This window comes from Pan troglodytes, chromosome 1 (assembly GCF_028858775.2).
Source record: "Pan troglodytes isolate AG18354 chromosome 1, NHGRI_mPanTro3-v2.0_pri, whole genome shotgun sequence".
Classification (NCBI taxonomy): Eukaryota; Metazoa; Chordata; class Mammalia; order Primates; family Hominidae; genus Pan; species Pan troglodytes.
Genome location: NC_072398.2, coordinates 212,229,668 through 212,246,224, shown reverse-complemented (window position 1 = coordinate 212,246,224; position 16,557 = coordinate 212,229,668). Strand labels below are relative to the sequence as shown.

The window sequence follows — 16,557 nt, the reverse complement described above, 5'->3', positions numbered from 1 at the left end:
TCCAGTCTCCAGCCCAACATTATCTTCTCCTGGGGGCTTTTAAAGCTGAGTTTGTTAGGGCTCAATAAACCATGAGACTCAGGGAGTGGGGAGAAGAGGGATGAAAGGAGGCATTTTATAAAAGCTTGTGAGCAGTCTGCTGTAGTTGTGGTTATCCAACCCAGCAAGCTGGACCTTACAGAGCTGGAGCAAGACGGCAGACACTGGCCCCAGGCGGTAGGGGCAGATTCATCCATTTTCAAAAACGTGATCTCATTTAATTCAAGAAATAAAAAGACAGTGGGTTGGTTAGAGTTTTTCTTTTCATATGTTGAGGGAGGGGAGCCTATTTCCTACTTCCTTGGTAAAAATACTTATGCTAGGAGACAGACTAGCCAGGAGTGGTTAAAATCTCTGGTTGAAATCCTGGTTTCGCCACTTACTCGCCAAGCCACCTTAGGCAAATCACTTAGCATTTCTGCACCTCGGTTTCCTCATCTGCAAGATAAGGATAAGACTGCCTTACACAATACGCTGTATTGTGCTGAGAATTAAATGAGATCGCATAAAACACAGATAGTTATTATGTCACCTAGAAAACAATGTGCCTCACCAGTGACAGCATCGAGGTGGCCCCCACGGTAGCCAGCGCCCGCCCCCATCCTGGGATCTAGATAACTGGGCCTTCCTGGCGTGCGTAAGACGCTCTGCAAACACAGCTTCCAGCCCACCTGCCAGTACCAGCTGCCCGCCCGGCCCCCGTCCCGCATACGCATTCCGCGGCAGCCTGGACCTGGGCGCCCCCTCCCAGGGCGGCGGGGGAGGGGCGGCCACTCACCTCCGCTTGTACTCGTCGCGCTCGCGCTTCACCTTGGCCAGCACGTTGTAGAGCGCGCGGATCTCCGGCGTGATGGTGTCGATCTGCACGCCCACGCCGTCGGGGTGCACCCACGACACGCCGGGGCCCTGCACGGTCTCCACGCCGCCGCCGCCCGTGCGCCGCACCTGCGTGTAGCTCCAGATGGTCCCGGGCAGGCGGCCGTAGTGCTGCGGGTGCGAGCCGCCGCCGGGGGGCAGGCCGCCCAGGGCCACGGCATTGGCGTTGGCGCCGGCCGCCGCGCCGCTGCTGAGGCCGTGCCCGCCGCCGGGCGCCGGGGGTCGCAGCAGCTCGGGCCCGGTCTGCACGGCCTGCTCGCGGGAGAAGGTCTTGTAGCGCAGCCGCCGCTCGCGCTCGCTCTGCTGCTGCTCCAGCTGCTTCTCCAGCAGCCGGTTGCGCCGCTCCAGCTCGTGCACCTTAGCCAGGAAGCAGCGGAAGCGCACGTTGAGCCCCTTCAAGAGGTGGATGTTGGAGCCCAGGTCGTCCCGCAGCGCCGCCGTCACCGGCGACGGACCCGGCCCTGCCCCGCCGCCGCCGCCGCCCCCGCCAGGGCAGCCCCCGCCGCCGCCGCCCGGCGGGCAGCCGAAGGCCAAGGCCATCTCCCCGAACAGCAGCGAGTTCACCATGCGCCGGCTGCGCGGCTCAGGGCCCCGGGCCCGCGGCTCCAGGTGCGGCTCCAGCTCCGGGCAGGGCTCCCGGCGCGGCCGGGCCAGGGTGGGCGCGGGCTCCAGCGCGGCCGGCCGGGCGGTTCCAGATGCGCGCCAGATGCGGCCTCCGCAGCGACGGCGGGACGGATGGCCCCGGATGCGGGCGCCGAGGCGAGAGAGGGCACTCGGCCGCTCCTCGGGACGCGGTGGAGGCCGCGGTATCTGCGCGGGGCCAGAAGGGTCGCGGGTCTCACCGCCCGGGCTGTCAGAGACGCTGTGGAGGGGCCGCGGCAGCCGCACGCAGAGGACTCTCGGCCGGCACTGCCCCTTCTGCGGCGGGCCCCGCCCACTGCAGACACTGGCCCCGCCCCCGCCGCGGCCCCGCCCACCCCTTCTCCCTCTGCGGCGTTCCCCGAGCCCGAGGCTCCGCCCCACGAGGCCCGCAGCGCCGGGCCCCACCCACAGACCCTCGGCTCCGCCCACCTCCGGGTTCTCCTGCTTTCTCCGCAGCATAGACTCCGCCCAGCTCCCCGGCGGGGCCACGCCCTCTCCTGCGTCTGGTCCTGCCTCCCCGCCGGGTGCCGATTCTCTGCTGGGGGGACCCGGACCGCAGAGCTGCACCAGGGACCGGGTTAGCTGGAACCGCCGCAGAGCCAGCCGGGCCTCCTAAAGGGGCCAGCAGCCTCGGCAACGCTCGCTTTCCACTTTTTAGGGCGCTCCTCTCCCACGTCGCCTGCCGAGAGGGCTCCGTTTCTCTGTCCTCTCCGCCCGCAATGCCCCTGGCCCCAAATTCCTTCGGATGTGGGCGACCGCGGCTGGAAGGGCTGGGGGACCACAGTATCCGAAGGTGCATCGGCACCCCACCCCCACTCTAGCCTGGGGAGGCCCAGATCGACCTTTCGGGGATAAGGCGGCGCCTAGGCCGGCACGTGCCCCACGCTGCGGACCCGGGGGTGGGCTCCTTGGATGCTAGCTGCGGGCCTTGTCCTCTCGAGATCGGCCCGGGCACAGCTAAGCCCGCTGGTTCCCCCGCCCACTGAGGAGCCGAGCAGCATGGGGGTTGGGGAGGCCGAGCAAGACCCTCCCGGGATGACACCCACAAACTCGGCCTGGGCCTCGCCTCTGCTGAGCTGCTCAGCACCTCCCCACCACCCACACCCACACGCTGAGATGAAGCTGACCCCGAGAGCTGGGGATTCATTTCACAGACATGGGGCTTAGCGGGCCGCCTGGGGCAGACCGAGGCAACCCGAGGACCCATTCATTCATTCATTCATTCATTCAAATGTTTTCACACCTACCACGTTAAAGGCCAAGTTCTCCAGTCTCTGGTGTCTCCTGAACCGTGTTGCAAACATTAGTATATGTCAGGCGCCATACTTATTTATTATCCCCATTTTACAGAGAAGGTCACTGAGACGTTAAGTAGCCACAATGATCCAAAGTGCATGCTCTAACCGGCCTTCCACAATGCTGGCCTCGGGCCTCGTGTCCATTTCCGCATTTGGTCCTCACCGCAAACCTCAGAGGGGAGGTGACCCCCACCTTGAACCCCCACCTTTGAACGCCTGTGGCTTGCATTGTATGCACTTAACCAGATATGTGGCATGTTTCAGATACTTCCGACTGCATTTTTTACTAGCAGTTTAATTTTTGTCTTGTTATTAACTTTTGTGTTTGTTTTGTCTCTTTGTATGTAAGCTTGAGGACAGGCACACTGTCTTACATGGACAATGCCTTGGTGTTCTTGGTGACAAAGGAGACACGGGCTTGCCCTGGAGTGATGTGGCTGTGATGTTAGTCTGCTGTGTTTTTGATTTAGCCACAAAAGCAAACCTTCCCCATAGTTCCTTCCCTCAACCACAGTTCCTTGCTTCCTGCCAACACGGACTCACCTTAAACACCCAGCTCTGAAACTCACTCATCTAGAAACCTTTCTCTGCTTAACCCAACCCAATCTGGACACTGCCCTTTACTCTTCGTTCTCTTGTCTCTTGATGATGTTCTTGTTTATCTAACCTAAGGAATCAAAACCCCTTTGCCTTGAAGCAGAGGCTCATGGACCCCCAAGAGGACTGAGGATAGAATTCTGGGGGGTCCATGACACAGGGGTGGGCAAAAGTTATATCTTTAGCCTCACTAATCTCTAAATGCTTTGTTGTCTGTTTATTTGTTTGTTTGAAACAGAGTTTCACTCTTGTTGCCCAGGCTAGAGTGCAATGGTGCGATCTTGGCTCATCACAACCTCCACCTCCAGGGTTCAAGCGATTATCCTGCCTCAGCCTCCCAAGTAGCTGGGATTACAGGCATGCGCCACCACACCCGGCTAATTTTTTGTATTCTTAGTAGAGATGGGGGTTTCTCTATGTTGGTCAGGCTGGTCTTGAACGCCCAACCTCAGGTGATCCACCCACCTGGACCTCCCGAAGTTCTGGGATTACAGACATAAGCCACCGTGCCCAGCCAATGGTTTTTAACATATCCTTTGATTATGAATGTAGGCAGCAAGTAGATGTCCCTGTGATTTTGTCACTAGTAGAAATCACAGGTATTTACATAACACACTACAGTTATTGTAAACATCTCAAGATATCATCTAAGCTACCAGAACTGTGAAATTAAAGTCATATTAGACCCACCACTAAATCTTATTTAATGTATTAGTAAAGGAGAATGTATGTTACTATATGAGAAATTGTTAATAGTTTGATATCTATTTTTAGTAAAATGACTTTTCATAGTAATCCTAATGCCTTTTTAAAAAAATTATTCTCAGAAGGGGTCCACAGGCTCCACCCAATGCCTGAGTGGTCCCATGGAAGAGAAAGGGTTAAGAAGTCACACCTGGGGAGTGGCTCCCTGCAACCTCTTCCAGGAAGGATCTGTCCTTCCAACAAAGTTGCCCTGGAATTGGGGTGTGAAGCCCTCCTTGAGGGTGGGGGCAGCCCTGCCCTGGGCCCTGGAGATATTCAGACTTTCCATGATGACTTGTGGAGCACCTGCTTCGGCACAAATCCTGCATTAAATGCAGAGGAAGGAGCTAAAGGGGCTCCAGGGGAGCTGATGGAGACAACCAAAAAAGACCATCCTGAGGCATGGGAGGGGGTGCAGAGGGGGGAAAAGGAGATGGCCAAGCAGAGCCCAGAAGATCTGAAGGAATTGAGGGAAGTGGTAGCTGGACCTGAGAGGGTTTTCAGCTGAACCCTAGAAACACGATATGTACAAACAAAATGGCTTGAAAATAGCTTTGTGGCCACACAGGAATAAAGGTGGGTGCTGCGTGTCTTGCTCTTTGTGGGTAAAATGTGAGGTGAGGTTAACCTAACAGTCCTCCAGCTAGGGTGACCAACCATCCCAATTTATCAGGAACTGAGAAGGTTTCTCTTGATGCTAAAACCTGGAAAGTAAATCAGAACGAGCAAATCAGAACAAATGTGTCACCCTACTTCCAGCCCATATCAATCTGGAGGCATCTGAGGCCAGAAGTCCTATAGCTCAGGATACAGCCAGCCCAGATTTCTTGTTTGAGGGACCAGAAAACTGAGGACCACAGAGAGGTAAGGACTGACCCAGGTCTCCTGAATAATTGGTATCAAAGCCTGGTCTGGAATTCTGGTCCCATTCCCTTTCCAATGGTAGGTCCTCCCTGGCCCAGACAATGAATTCAGTGGTCTCCTCCCCTTAACCCCAGACGCTGGCAGGCTGGCTCCCCCATTCAAGATCCAAAGGGGGCAAAATGTGGGTCCTCAAGGCAGCGGAAGAGTTCCAACAGACGAATGAACATCCCTGAGGGGGACGCCAGCCTCCTCTCACTAAACAAGGATAATTAGGTTTTTGTTTTTTGGCAGGGTACCTCCCCTTGACCCTCAAAGTCACAGCGGTGTGTCTAACCTGTCCAGACTGTTTTTGGAGGCAAGAGTGGGGAGTGGAAAAAGGTGGGCTTTTAAGACAAGAGATTGGCTAAGGTTTGTATCTAAGTCACTTTACCTCTCTGAGGCTCTATTTCCTCATCAGGGAAATGGGCATAACTGTTCTCAATGAACAGTTGCTGAATGAATGAATAAAAGAATTAAGAAATGAATGAGAAAATGACTTTTATTCTTCCTGCCCCACTCCCCAGCCATTTCACCTGCTAACAACTCCTCATCCTTCAGGTCCCAGCCTCAAGCACACAACCTTCTCTTCTCGGAAACTTCTCTTCTTGGAACCTTCTCAAGTACCTGCCAGGTCTGGGTGGAGGGTGCTTCCTCCAGGCTCTGCCAGCACTGCCCACCCTGTGGCAGCCCCAAGTATACGCTCTTGTCATTGCTGGATTTCTCATCTGCATCTCCACCCCTTCTAGCCCAGCCTTCTAACACTTGCTAACCCATATTCTCTATTAGAGCAGAAGCACTTGATCAGATTCACCCTGGAACCCATATCCTGGCATGGTACCTGGCACATAATAGGTGCTCAACGAAGATGAGTTCAGGTGAACAAATGAATGAGCTGTTAGTTACTGGAGAAATTCCTGTAAAGTGGATCATGGCTGCTTAGGAAATGTTATATTTGCAGAACGTAATTGCATTTCTTTATTTTACTTTATTGAGGAATATTTTACATATTATGTAATTCACCCATGTCAATGGTTTTTAATAAATTTACCAAGTTGTGCAAACAACGCTATAAACCAGTTTTAGAATATTTCATCATCCCCACTCCTACCCCCTGCCCCAGACAACCGCTAATCTGGGATCTGTCTCTATGGAGTTGCCTTTTCTACATATATCAGATAAATGACATTTTACAATATGTGATCTCTTGTGTCTGGCCACTTTCATTGAGCACAATGTCTTTGAGGCTCATCCATGTAGTAGCATGTATCAGTAGTTTGTTCCTCTTTATTAATGATCTCTTTTTAAATTTCAATAATTTTAATTTTTCCTTTTCCATACTCAGTTCTTCATCTGGAAATAAGACTATAGGACTATCTGACCTGGGGCCAGGTGCAGTGGCTCACACCTGTAATCCCAACACTTTGGGAGACCGAAGCGAGTGGATCACTTGAGACCAGGAGTTTGAGACCAGCCTGGCCAAAGGCTTAACACCATCTCTAGTAAAAATGCAAAAAAATTAGCTGGGCATGGTGGCATGTGCCTGTAGTCCCAGCTACTCAGGAGGCTGAGGCACAAGAATCACTTGAACCCCCAGAGGCCAAGATTGCACCACTACACTCCAGGCCAGCCTGGGTGAGAGTGAGACCTGGTCTAAAAAAAAGAATATCTGACCTGGTGCAGTGGCTCACACCTATAATCCCAGGACTTTGGGAGGCCGGAGTGGGAGGATCGCTTGAGCCCAGGAGTTCGAGTCCAGCCTGGGCAACGTAGTGAGACCCCATCTCTACAAAAAAAATTTTTTTTTAATTAGCTGAGCATGGTGGCACATGCCTATGGGGTCCTAGCTACTTGGGAGGCTGAGGTGGGAGGATCATGTAAGCCTGGGAGGTAGAGTCTGCAATGAGCTATAATCTCGCCACTGCACTCCAGCCTGGGTGACAGAGTGAGACTGCCTCCAAAAAAAAAAAAAAAAAAAGGTGGTTGTAAGGGTTAAGTGAGTTCATACATGGAAAGTCAGTATGTTCGATAAATGCTCAATCGATGCCAGCAATGCTCAATAAATGTTAACTATTATCATTGTCATTTTTTAACTTTTTTGCTTAAGCAAATATGGAAAGCCCATAAAATGTATAAAGAGGCAGAAAAAAACAAACATCTCCCACAGTCTCACACCCAGTGGCCCTCTGGCACCAAAGTTCAGTCCTGCTGCCAGGGAGAATAAACTGCTCCCCACTCCTCGTATCCCCCGTCCCCACCCCTAGGCTGCAGTTTCCAGAACATTCCTATCAAGTCTCTTCATGGTGGAATTAAAGAGAACAGTAAAACATGATGGTACAGAGGATAGGGAGTGGCTGTGAGTCCACATGAGGCTGCACGTGAGAATTCAGCAGCACAGGCGAATTCCTGAGATGTCCCATCTCTCCTCCCAAAAAACAATGACAACAGCTAAGAAAAAAAAAAAAAAAAAAAAAAGCTTGGCAAAAACAGTGACTCTTACTGGTTTTGGCAGTGGCAGCTCATTGCTGGGCCTCAGCCTTCACAGGCACCTCAGGGCTTATGAGCGGCTTAAGCTGCTTGTTGGCTCAACAATTATTCTGGGTGGGTTTGCCTTCCTCGAAAAGGGCGTGGATTTTGCCAAAGTCAGGGCATTGGAGTGTCCCCCTGGCTGCCCTGACAGCACTGATCTTGGTCAGCAGCCCTGGGGGAGCCCTGGTTGCCTTTGGCACCTTCTCCAGGCCTCCCGGTAGAGGCAGCTTAGGCGGCCTCATCTGTTCTGGCCGTGTGGTAGTGTGGTTAGGTACAGGGGACGAGGGCCAGGCTCCATCAAATATTAACAGAGTGATTTTGAGCGAGTCACTCAAACGCTCTGTGCCTCAGCTTCCCCTCTGTAAAACGGGAAGGTAGACATCCATAGGTCTGCTGGGAGGATCAAAAAAGAAGTCCACAGGTATGACACATTTGGAGCAATGCCTGGCACATATTAGGCACCAGCTATTATAACCCAATGCTTCTTGAATCCCTGGTATGTGCCAGGCACTGTTTGAGGTGGTGGTTTAAGTTCTATGTGACAGATGATCAATGCCGGGGTTTGCAGAGGCCTTATCAGGGCCACACTCAATCACTTTAGGGGGAGCCCTGGGCCTGGCATGGGGCCCTTGCCTTCAGACCTTATTCCCTCATTCCCATATGATAGGCACCTGTTGAACACCTCCTGCAGCCAACTCTCTCACTAAAACTCTGTATGTTAAGAAGACCTTCTTACTGATGGGGAAACTGAGGCTCATAGGGGAGAAAGGGCTTCTCCAAGAACACACAGTTCATAGCATAGCTGAGCTTTGAATCCAGCTTTGAATTCCAAGGCCAGCCCCTCTCCTGCTCTGACTGTAGCTCCTCCCGCAACAACTCAAAAGTAGAACATTAAACATGGACTGGAGGAGCGTGTTTTGAAATGACTTCTGTCAACCTAGTTCACTGTGTCAGTGGAAACCTCCAAATGAGTGGAAGGGGGCATAGAGAAGAGAAGGACAGGAGCAGCATCGGCAACCCTGGAACCAGGCAGAGAAGCAACACCACACACTCGGGCCCCTGGGTCTTTGCACCTTCTGGCTTCTCCTCCAAGACACCATCCCCCTCCTCACTGGCTGGCCCTTGCTTATTGGCCAGATCTTAGCTTTGGGAGCCCTTCTCCTTCTCTTTTGTTGTCTTGTTTTGACTTTGCATAGAGGTGTGTATATAGGTAGAGTGCACAAATACTAATCGTAGAGCTCTATGAATTCCTACATATGCACCCCCGATGAGCTCACCAGGTCATTTCCCACACACCAGAAGGTCCCTTCATGCTCCCTCTCAGTTGATACCTCCCAAAGGTAACCAGGTGCTGACTTTTCTTTCCCCAGATTCCTTTCTAGGCTTCATTAAATGGAATCATACGGTCTAGTTTTGGCTTCTTTTGTTCAACCCTACATGTATGAGATTCATCCATTTAGTTGTGTGTTGTGTTTTGCTTCATCCATTTAGTTGTGTGTTGTGTTTTGCTCTTTTTCTTTGCTACATAAAGTTAGATGGTGTGAGCATCACCATTTATTTATCCATTCTACTGCCGATTTGGGCTGTTTCTTAGTTTGGGGCTACTAGGAGTCAAGCTGGAACCTTCTCATATACGTCTTTTGGTGAACACAGTACTTGTTTGTCTTGGGACTCGCCCCAGGGGCAGGATTGCTGTGTCACAGGGGACGCACATTTTTAACATGGGCAAATACTGCCAAACAGATTTTCAAGTAGCCATGCAATTTTACCTCCCCACCGGCAATGCATGAGGGTTCTGATTGCTCCACCTCCCAGCTAACATTTAATAAGTCAGTCCCTTTTATGTTAGACTTTCTGGTGAAGGTGAGGGCAGCACTTTTTCCTAGAAGCCACCCCACACCCCGTAACCCAGGGTAGGGGCCTCCTGTTCTTCTCCATTGTAAGCATTCATTTCTCTGCAGCATTTCCACCAGTTCACTGTCTTCCCCATCTCAGGAAGGGAGGGCTCCTTGAGGGAGGGAAGGACACTATCTGCCCGACTCACAGCTCCTTCCGGAGGGAGAAGCCAGACCCTGTGGCCCCAGCCCCAAGCACTCACCTTCTGACTCTTCTCTCTACAGCCAGAAGTCCTGCCCTGAGGACATAGTACCCCTGTCTTTGATGTGCCCTAATTTATTTTTTATTATTTTTTTTGAGTCAGTCTTACTCGCTCTGTCGCCCAGGCTGGAGGGCAGTGGCACAATCTCGGCTCACTGCAACCTCCGCCTCCCTGGTTTAAACAATTCTCACGCCTTCCAAGCAGCTGGGACTACAGGTGTGCACCACCCTGCCCAGCTAAATTTTGTATTTTTAGTAGAGACGGGGTTTTGCCATGTTGGCCAGGCTGGTCTCGTACTTCTAACCTCAAGTGATCTGCCCACCTCGGCCTCCCAAAGTGCTGGGATTACAGGCATGAGCCACAGTGCTCAGCCCCTAATTAATTTAAAGCCCAATGCTTAACAAGACAGCTTCTTCCAGAGGCCTCTCCCAGCCTCAGTTTCCCCATCTATAAAAATGGAAAGGCACCTCTGCCCCTTAGGGTTTTGGTGAGGGCTAAATGAAATGCTGTCCAAGTCCTTGGAAGGATGCCTGGCAGAGGGCAAGTGCTGCATGAGGGTGACTCTCTGAGGCCACTCCAGAGCCTGCAGCCCTCTCTCAGCAGAGACGGCCTCTCCTGCCTCATTCTTATCATCATGGGAAAGCACTGTAAAGTGCCCAACAGTGTGAATCGATGCATCTATCTCTGTCCAAAGAGATGGCTCCCTGACCTCAGGAACCAACACCCCTGAGCTCCTTCTCATTGCTCCACACACCATCTCTCGTTCATCCTCACCTCACCCTGCTCAGATCAGTTCTAACGGCAGTGGTTTATGGAGCACCTAGACATCAAATCGAGTGCCAGGCATCAGATGGAGGCTTCACATGCATCATTTCATTCCATCCTAACCTCATCAGCTTCAGGAAGGCCCATCATTCCCATCTTACACATGGAGACGCTGAGGCTTGGAGAGGAGAAGCTCGCTGGCCGAGGGAAGATTCCAGGGCCTGGACATCATAGGTCCAAAATAGTAAGCCAGGTCCTGCCTAGAGACTGCAATGTCCACACCAGCCTCAGGGCAATGGATGAATCCACAGCTGAATGCAGGACCAGGATAAGTGGGTTGTTGCCAGGGAGACCCTGGGAGTTCCAGGAACCCCAGGGCAAAGGAGGACAAGGGCATCCTTGCCCTGGGGGTCCCTCCTGTCTTCTCCACCGGCTTGCTGAAGGCGAGCCCGGTAAATCCCCACTTACCTCACCTCTGACTGCTCGTTTACAAATGACTCTCTCACGTGTCAGGGAAAACCCTCCGAGGGAAGCAGGGCAGGTCCCCTGAAGCTTCATCATCTTATTTCTGCTGAAACAGAAGTCGCAGCAATGGAGACACCTCCTGGGAGGTAACTGAAAGGAAAGGGTGAGTCAAAAGCCCTTCTTCCCGGAGGACTGCCCCGTCCAACGCTATGAAAAGGAGGAATGCGGCTGAGCTCATCCCAGCCCCACGACAGGAATGTCTCCCTAATTATCCTTAACACAACTTCAAAATTACTTGCCAGCCAGAAGTCACTGTGTCAGCCTGGTGACATCCCTGATGGCTGATTTGTAACTGCAGAGGCCTCCGCCGGTGGGAGGCTTCCTTGGTCTACACCTGCCCAGCACTTTCCAGCCCTACCCAGAACAGATTATGGGAATCACCGAGTGCCATCAACAGGAGATTGACTAAATAAGTCATGGCACATCCATACCGTACAATACTCAGGGCCATCCAGCAGGATAAAACACATCTGTAGTTATTGGTGGAGAAAGAGTTCCTCCACTTATCAATAAAGTAAGAAGGCACACTGTAAAACACAGAACGACCATTTTAAAAAGTGTGTGTGTTTTATATCTGTGAGTTGTCTAAATTTATATACATGGAAAAACATCAGTGAGGACATCCCAGAAGATCAGCAGATGTTTCTTTACTTTTTGAAATGCCCTATGTGTTTTTTGAACTAATGAAAATGACAATACTTGGAAGGCTCTGTGACAGACACAATGGCAGGCACCTTACCAGCTTTATCACAGGTAATCCTCGCATCAAGATGATGGAGGGAGGTAAAATTCTTTCCCTATTTTACAATGAGCGCTGATAACTTTTATTAGGAGAAAAAAATGGGAAAGCTATTTGCACTTTTTTAAAAAAACACATTGGTTGGATATGACTGCATCAAATGTACTAGGCCAAGTGGGAAATCTAAAGATGTTTGGGAGTGGCCCTTGACTTCAAGAAGTTTCCAGCCCCAGGTGTCTAAATAACAAGAATACCTGTTCACACTTGGTAAGTGGACCAAGGGAGAAACCGGAGATGTGTTATGAGAACACAGAACAAGACATGGCTTTAAGGGCAATGAAACAAATATTTATTGGGCAGCTACTATGTGCCTACTGCTCTGAGCACTTTATCTCATTTTGGGCTCACAACAGCCTTCGAGGTTAATGTAACTTCCACCTTTGTACCCTTGAGGAAATGCAAGCCCCTGGCTTTTTCCAGGGCTATGAAATTAGTAGTAGTGGAGATGGGATTCAAACTTCTGTCTCCAAATCTGATGCCATCTCTCCTGCCCTCACCATTCCCAAAATCCCTGGGGATATATTAAGGACAAAGCAGCTTTCGAGGCCAACCTTGCTTCATAGGTCATGTTTCAACAGCAGGAGAGGAAAAAGAAGGCAATTCTCTCTCCAAACCTCAGTTTCCCCACCTTTAAATTGGGGGTACTCGTACCTACTTCATAGGGTTGGTGTGAGGATTAAAGGAGAAATCTAAGGTATTGCAGGGCAGATGCAGTAGAGATAATCCTGAGCTTAAAGCACCTGGATAATATGCCTGGCCAGGGGGAGTGTTTGGTGACATAGAAGCTGTATGGGTTCTGGAATCAGGCCGCATGGGTTCTGAGAACCTGGGGAGGCTTCCTGGAGGAGGTAGCCTTGAACTGGGTCTTGCAGGTGGTGGAGCTAGGGCACCCCTTGGGGACCCTACACTGTGTAGCAATCCCTCTGCTTCGGCCAGATGCAGCAAAGAATCATTTATGGAACTTCTACCCAGTGCTTAAGACATCCAATCCTAACTGTGACCCTGTGAGGTGGCTGTCACTGTGCTCATGTTTTAGATAGGGAACTTGAAGCTCAAAAGACTAAGTAACGTGTCTAGGGTGGTGGCATGAAGGTTGATGCCAGGCGCATCTGACCACCAAACCTGTGCCACTCATACAGTAAAAACCCAGTCCCCGAAGGTTAGAGCTGGTCCCACTCCCCACATGACCCCATCCGACTTCACAGCCTGGGCTCAATCCAGCTTTCTGCCTTACTTGCTGTGTTACCTTAGAAAATGTACCCCAATTCTCTGATCCTTGGTTTCCTTATCTGAAAAATAGACAAATGGACCAAGGGAGTCCTTAAGTAAGAATGCTTACTTAGAAGAATTTCTTTTTGGTTTTTTTTTTTTTTTTGAGACAGAGTCTCGCTCTGTGTCCCAGGCTGGAGTGCAGTGGCGCAATCTCAGCTCACTGCAAGCTCTGCCTCCCGGGTTCACGCCATTCTCCTGCCTCAGCCTTCCGAGTAGCTGGGCCTACAGGCGCCCACCACCACGCCTGGCTAATTTTTCTTTTTTTTTTTTTTTTTTTTTTTTTTAAGTAGAGACGGGGTTTCACCGTGTTAGCCAGGATGGTCTCAATCTCCTGACCTTGAGATCCACCCGCCTCGGCCTCCCAAAGTGCTGGGATTACAGGCATGAGCCACCGTGCCCAGCCAACTTAGAAGAATTTCTGTGAAGATTAAACAAGATGCTACATCTGACATGCTCAGCACAGCCCCTGGAATAGTATAAATACCCAACAGTTGATAGCTACTTTGTTATTTGACACGGTTTGGCTCTGTGTCCCCACCTAAATCTCATGTCAAATTGTAATCCCCACGTGTTGCAGGAGGGACCTGGTGGGAGGTGATTGGATCATGGGGGCAGACTTCCCCCTTGCTGTTCTCGCTGTTCTTGTGAGCTCTCATGAGATCTGGTTGTTTAAAAATGTGCAGCACTCCCCGCTTTGCTCTCTCTCTCCTGCCGCCATGCGAAGGTGTGCTTGCTTCCCCTTCAACCTTCCGCCTTGATGTAAGTTTCCTGAGGCCTCCCCAACCATGCCTCCTGTACAGCCTGTGGAGCTGTGAGTCAATTATACCTCTTTTCTTTATAAATTACCTGGTGTCAGGTAGTTCTTTATAACAGTGTGAGAATGGACTAATACATTATCATTGCTATTATTATGACAACGACTGTTTCAATTATTATTAAGGCAAATAATATCTATTAAGCAGGCATCACAATTTCAAATGCCTACAGAGGCTGAACAGGCAACACAAATCTATGAATAGGGCAGTGAGCAATAATGGGGCATGGTGGAGTCTGTGGCAAATTGGAGTGTGCATGCCTTTGCTTAAAGGCACTCTGTGATATAATTTAAAAATAAATATTTAATCTTTTTGTCTGGTTTCTAGTTCTCAGCAGGGTTTCTGAGTGTCTCGGAATTTACTGTACTTTGCTTGCTAGTGAGGGGACTCCCAAAGAGCTTCAGGATGAAAGCTAGTCACCAAAAAGACCAAGCCATGATTAGAGGGTTGAAACTTTCAGCACCACCACTCATCTCTGGGAAGCGGAGAGGGGCTGGAGATGGAATTTAATCACCCATGGCCAAAGATTTTAATCAATCATGCTTAAATAATGGAACCTCCATAAAAACCCCTTCACAATGGGGTTCAGAGGGTTTCTGAGTTGGTAAACACATGGAGGTGCTGGGTGGGAGGGTGGGGGGCCGGGAGAGGACACAGAAGCTCTGCGCCCCTCCGCCAATACCTTCCATCTGGCTGTTCCGGAGTTGTACCCTTTGTAACAAGCCAGCAAACATAAATGAAGTGTTTTCCTAAATTCTGTGAGTCATGCAAGTGAAATATTGAGCCTGAGGCGGGGTCAGGAGAACTCTCGATTTGTAGCCAATTGGTCAGAAGTCTGGGTGACCTCCTGGGACCAGTGTCTGAAGTCAGGCAGTTTTGTGGGACTGAGCCCTTCACTTGTGCAGTCCGCACTCATTTCAAGTAGTTACTGTCGGAATTGAATTGAATTATTGGACACTCAGTTGGTGTCGGAGAATTGCAGAATAGGTGTGAAAAAACAACAACATAATTTAGTGTCAGCTTAAGAAGACACCAAGGCAGCACATGGCCAAACTAAAAATAATAATAATATTTTAAAGTACAGGCTGGGTGCAGTGGCTCATACTTGTAATCCCAGTGCTTCAGGAGGCCAAGGTGGGATGATTGCTTGAGTCCAGGAGTTGACAAGCCTGGGCAACATGGCAAGACCCTGTCCCTACAAAAAATTTAAAAATCAGCCGGGCATGGTGGTGCACACCCATAGTTCTAGCTACTCAGGAGGCTGAGGCGGGAGGATCTCTTGAATCCGAGAGGTGAAGGCTGCAGTGAGCTATGATCACACCACAGCACTCCAGCCTGGGCGATAGAGCAAGACTCTGTCTCAAAAAAAAAAAAAAAGTACAGCACAGTGTCAAGTGACTGAAGGAGGCCCAGGGTGAATCCTGAGGGGCCAGCCATGCTTGGTTGGTGGTTACCCCAGTGTCTGCTAGGTGACAGTTCACTGAGCTAGTTAGTAAAGTATTGTACTTGTTTCTGTCTGTGTTATTACTTTACCATATGTAATAAATCTCAAAAGCTGTTTATAAGTATTTAACTATACAAGTCAAATAAAAAACATCTAAGGACCAGATCTGGCCCCCAGGCAGTGCGTTTACCACCCCCGAGTTAGGTACTTCCTCCCAGAATGAGAGCACCTGGCATGCTGCAATCACCTGGGTACCAGGAGTTAAGAATCTCATCGAGTAAGAGCTGGCAGAATTGGAACAGGACCAGAAGAGCTCATCTGGTCCATGCACATACGCTATTATCATTCCCATTTCTCAGATGAGGCCACTGAGGCCCGGAACATCAGAAGGCATCATGTCACTTGGGACCTTAAAATTCCCAACAGCCTGACTCTGTTGTCCTGTCTTCTTCACAAGCCTCATGAAGCCCCCCAGCAAGCTGGTGTCTAGAAAAGGCAGGCGGGGTTGCGAGGTTATCTCAGTCGGCTTTTATGTTCTTGATTCCCCCTTGTTGCGATTTCAATTATTATTTTAGTGATGCTTTTCAAAAATACTCCAAAGCCTTCAGGCATTAATGTCTCATCAACCTGGATTCATCATAGTTGTGATTACTATCTTCTTAAGAATAATAATTCTCTGCATTGGCCATCAACTTGTCAGTAGGCAAGCTCAAAACACTTAGCAGAGGTTGACTCATGCCCCAGAGGCTGATCAGAGACAGAAATTTTCTCCCCAGATATTCAGCAATCTTGGTTATAACTCAGGGCACCATGCAGCCACCAGCGGTCTCCAGTAATAGAGCCAGGCTCATCTCTAGGCACTGGATGACATCACATCAGTGCTGCCTCCCACCGTGGATCCCAAGATGATTTGAGGCTGTACAAGGCAAAGCACTGAATAAACATTGACTTACATTAAGAGATAACCTCTCATTCATTCCTTTCCCATTTTTTCTCGCAGATTTCAACAAGGAGAAAGTCTCAGTCTTGTTCTCATCTGTCCTTGACACCTCTGTATTCCTCTTCAACAAAGAAAGAACAAGCCCCAGGCTCAGATGACAGGCCTGTCGAGAATTTAATAATGTAAAGTTGCATTAATCATTTTTTTTTGAGTCGGAGTCTCACTCTGTTGCCCAGGCTGGAGTGCAATGGTGCGATCTTGGTTCATTGAAACC

At 50.3% G+C, this 16,557-nt stretch overlaps 1 protein-coding gene across 3 annotated transcripts in view; it reads right to left on the bottom strand.

Annotated features, from left to right (window-relative positions):
• The window catches only part of IFFO2 (intermediate filament family orphan 2), a 52,031-nt gene extending 50,199 nt beyond the window's left edge, over positions 1-1,832 (bottom strand). For 2 of the 3 annotated variants that reach the window (XM_003307837.7, XM_016955222.3), the window contains exon 1: positions 818-1,831. In XM_003307837.7, coding sequence (XP_003307885.2) covers positions 818-1,482 — 665 coding nt within the window. In that variant the 5' untranslated portion in view covers positions 1,483-1,831. Of the gene's footprint in view, positions 1-817 lie in introns of all 3 variants that reach the window. The other variant, XM_016955215.3, reaches the window with a different exon arrangement.
• Between the last annotated feature and the right edge of the window lie 14,725 nt (positions 1,833-16,557).